Here is a 4,803-nt window from a genome sequence, read left to right on the forward strand (position 1 = left end):
AGCAATCTTAAGCCATATTAAAGTTAAGAAAAAATCAATTATACCTAGATGTTAACCAAATTACAAGCACTTATGAATGAATTCAAATGTTATAGAGTAGTGTTTCCCAAACGCCGGTCCGCAGACCGGTACTATACTTGAATAAATGTCAACCGGTCCTCGACTTATTTACGTTTGTTTTCAATATTTGATGACTAAAAGTCGCCCAAGTAAAGTAAAAAGTTTATTTTGTGTTTTTTGTTTTCGAAATAATTTGTTGTTTGTTTTTTGTAAATATCGTAATATTTTTCTTATGCAATTACCAGATATTTTATTTGGTATATCGATCCTCGAAACTGTTTTTTGGAATTTTTCCGGTCCGTGATTTGCCAAACGTCTGGGAACCACTGCTATAGAGAACAGTATATCGTCATATAGAACTTAAGAGGTTAATGAAGATCGGGATTAAAAAGTAAACGAAGAATTTAATTCTGGTAAAATATATTTTTGACTGAGACTGTGTTGTTGTTGTTGTTTCTAATTATAGTATAATATCTGTTGAAGCGGTTTTTTTTCGTATGTGATAAAGACTGGATAAATTATCATTACATTATCTAATCTAATCAAGCCACCTACATAGACCAGAACTAAAATTTAACTTAGGTAGTAATGTAGATTTTTTAACGTAAAGTTCTAATTAGAACTATACTATGACATAAAATCTTATAATGACTAGAATGTATTGATTAATCATTCGGATACCCTCGCCGTTATCGATATATTCGGTCGTAATGCGGGCCATGAGTGAGAGGTGTCCCAAGTGTGTAATAATTGTGTTGTAAACGTCTCTAGTTAAGCCTCGAACTGGTTAATGTAAAAGTGGTTCATACAGGGTCGAAACTCCGTCCGAAAGTTTTGCAACATGTGCCTGTTCCGGTTATCAACAACCAAGTTTGCGAAATGTGGCACAGTCTTCAGGGGATCCAGATCCGTATCCACGAAGAGATGATGTGTGCTGGCTATGAATTCGGGGGCATGGACGCTTGTCAGGTAGGGCACTCGATCAAGAATCGTCTTATTTTTAAAGATCGTAATAAATAAAGGCATACAATGCTATATTCAAGAGGTGCCCTGAAATACTTCTCGTTAGTTAGTTTGGCAGTAGCCATGCTGTATTTCTGATATATTCAACAGCAAACAACCCGTCAGTAATTGTGTAAGAGAAAATGCTAAGCTGTCTTTTCACTGTCATGGTTATTGAATATTATCAGGTATTATCAGTATTTGATAATCTGATTCACTGTCATGGATATTGAATATTATCAGGTATTATCAGTACTTTTCACTGTCATGGATATTGAATATTATCAGGTATTATCAGTACTTGCTAATCTGATTCACTGTCATGGATATTGAATATTATCAGGCATTATCAGTACTTGATAATCTGATTTGACACAAACTCTTTATCATTATGACTAATGTTTTCTGAAAATCGGGGCCTTATTTCTATGTACGCCCAGGCTTGGAACTTCCATTAACTGTAACCCCAAAACCTTTAAACCTTGATTATAATTTTTAAGGTCAGTTTGTTTGTCTCCAATCCTTCAGTTGGTTTAGTTGCACACGTATAGTGATGTCTTAAGGTGTAGCCAGTTCACGTACGATTTAGTACGTTTCCCTTAACTGTACTTTTAAGTAAGGATTTCAAGTCGAAAAACCATCTCAGAACGTCATTAGATGTAAGTCTGTTGGCATATCATCCCAGAGCCCCATAACAATTAATTTTGTAGATATATAATCCCACAGCACCATAACAAGTAATTTTGTAGATATATAATCCCAGAGCACCATAACAATTAATTTTGTAGATATATAATCCCAGAGCACCATAACAAGTGAGTATTTTCTTATGTAATTCAAGAGCCCCCGTATCAAGAACTTTGTTGATATATCATGGAACATCTCCTTATTAACAAGTAACTATCTTAATATATCATGAAAGAACCTCTTAATAACAAGTAAGTTTGTGGATATATTATGGAAAAAACCCCTTATTAACGAGTAAGTCTGTTAATATATCAGGGAAGAACTCCTTATTAACAAGTAAGTTTGTTGGATATATCATGGAAGTACCTCTTATTAACAAGTAAGTTTGTTGATATATCATGGAAGTACCCCTTATTAACAAGTAATTCTTAATATATCATGGAAGAACTCCTTATTAACAAGTAAGTCTGTTGATATATCATGGAAAAAACCCTTATTAACAAGTAAGTCTGTTCATGTATCATTAATTATTATGGACTCATACTCAAACAAAAACAAGATTGAATTGTCTTTTTTAGAAAAATGTAATTCATGTCTCAATAATAGTTCAAAAAGGTCAGTGTTTTTTTTTTGTTGTTGTTGTTGTTGTTCTTTGGGTTTTTTATTTAAATAGCATCTAAATACTTTATCCAAGTATTCTTCATTGAAGCTCCGAAAGAATTTTTGATCTTTTTGTAAACAGTTCCAATTATTCGAAATCTACAATCAAGATTTTAGGTATAATAAGATTGTTTTTGATCACAATAAGAATTTTTTTGGATACAATAAGATTGTTTCTGCCTTTAACTTTTTGGTTTCCTAAAGATATATATAGTTGAGCTCAAGCAGTCCCATTTTTTAACATTTTCCATCTGGACTTCTTTACCTAGACTCAATACCATCAAATTCATAACGCATCTAATATATGACGTCATTTTAGGTATAAAAGATAATACTGTTTGTATTTATATTTTATATTTATGACAAAGCTACTAAGGCTATCTACCGCAGTCCCTAGTTTTGAACTACTGATCAGACGGAAGGCAGCCAGTCAGCAACAATCCAGGCTAATAGATTGACTGTCACTCTTATAACTGTCATTCTTATGATCTTACAAGGATTGTAATCAAACTCCGAGATCCAGAGCTGTAACGCAAGACCGTGTCCCCAAAAGCTAACACACAGAATTAAACCAAGGGATTAGCACTATGAGTTGTATTTCACGTACTAAGAAACTCCTAAACATATACTTAGTAAAAGTGCTTATTCTAATCGAATTGGACTGGTTTAGTGTCTTATAAGCTATTCTTCAGCATCCAGAAAAGTTATACATTAGAAACTAAGTAAAAGTTGTCATAAGGAAACTCAATAAAATATTAAAATTTAAAAACAGAAAGCAGAGAAGTTTTAAAACTTAAACCTCCAAATAGATAATTTTCATAATAATGTTTCTTAGTATAGTTATTTTAAATTATAAACATGCAAATGTATAAAAATAGAAATATAATGAAACACACAATACCTTTTAAAGTTTCAGACATTCTTCCAATTTTATATCTTAGGGAATACGAAAGAAAGCCAAATTAGTATTTGACGTCTGTATGTACTTGCACTTAGCGACCTCTATTTTTCAAGAAGAACATTAAGAAAGTTCTAAAACTTTCTATAAAAAGACAAATTTAAAAATTGTTTACTACTATTATTGTTTTTATAAGCTCATACATAAAGCGCTCTAAAATATTCTTTTAAAAACCTAAAACTAGTCATTAAACTATTATCAGGCAGGTGGCAGCACTGTTTAAATAGGAATGGCTCGGGTTGTTCATCGAAATTGTATTTTAAATATCTCCTCAATAGGTCATCAGAACTTTACAATACTATACAATTTTTCCTTTTATGTCAATATCTATGTAATGATTGAGTCACAAGTTCTGGGAGTGTCTGTAAATATCATAACAAAAGTTTGAATTTCTTGCTCTTCTTTCTTCTGCTTCAATCCATTTCACTGAGGTGACATAGTTTCAAACGGAGTATCCGTTTTTATAAGAATTATCAATAACTAATACTAATTTTTAAAACATCATAATTCTAGTGCAAATGATGTCATCATTATCTCTTGAAGTTAGCTTTCTTACAGAAATTTGGTGTTCCTTTAAAATGCTTACGTACAGGCTGAAACCGGAATTACCAGCCAATAATAGATAAACGATGAATATTACAGTTGGAACCTCATTGTATTTAGAACTTGGTTATAAATACAACCTTCCTATGTCTACTGAAACACTGCATTAAACAACAACAAGCAAACAAGTAAAGAAAAAAACCTTTCAAAAAAGGAAGTAAATCTATGGATGGCTAATATCAATCCTTCAAAAAAAAAACAATACAAACAAGATAGTAGGGATGGCATTTGCATCATCCCTACATAATAGCAGAGGCAAGACTTAACATATAGCGATATATATAACTATTCCATCGCAAATGGGTTTAATTTATCCTATTTTTGTCTGTTAACATTCTACTACACTGTGTGCCTGTGTTATTGTCTAAGAATGATGAAAATGTCATCCCTACTATCTCGTTTGTACTGCTTTTGAAGGATTTATATTAGCCATTCCTGCATTTGCTTTCTTTTTTTAAAAAAATTCTGTACTTGTGAGAATTAGGGCTGACTGGGAGATCGGGCACAAATCAGGATTTTTAACATTTAAATTAGTGTAAGTTTATCGTTTAACATTTCACCGATATAAAGCTCATTATATCCAGTACATAGTGTAAGTTCATTGTTAAACATTTCACCGATATAAAGCTCATTATATCCAGTACATAGTGTAAGTTCATTGTTAAACATTTCACCGATATAAAGCTCATTATATCCAGTACAAGATAAGAATATATAACATCTCTTGCAGTACATGACAATTGGAAACTTACATGAAATCAAAATTCCAAGAGATTCTACAACCCGATTATCTAGTTGCATATAAACTGCCCCCAGTGGCAAAGCGGTATGTC

General features: G+C 32.0%; 1 protein-coding gene across 1 annotated transcript in view; it reads left to right on the forward strand.

The window, feature by feature from the left end:
- The window catches only part of LOC106472163 (serine proteinase stubble-like), a gene marked incomplete at its 5' end in the record, with an annotated part of 8,438 nt that overhangs the window by 1,968 nt on the left and 1,667 nt on the right, over positions 1 to 4,803 (forward strand). Inside the window, one exon of the mRNA XM_013932791.1 lies at positions 872 to 1,029. Coding sequence (XP_013788245.1) covers positions 872 to 1,029 — 158 coding nt within the window. The remainder of the gene's footprint in view (positions 1 to 871; positions 1,030 to 4,803) is intronic.

Source organism: Limulus polyphemus, unplaced genomic scaffold, assembly GCF_000517525.1.
Source record: "Limulus polyphemus unplaced genomic scaffold, Limulus_polyphemus-2.1.2 Scaffold5129, whole genome shotgun sequence".
Taxonomy (NCBI): domain Eukaryota; kingdom Metazoa; phylum Arthropoda; class Merostomata; order Xiphosura; family Limulidae; genus Limulus; species Limulus polyphemus.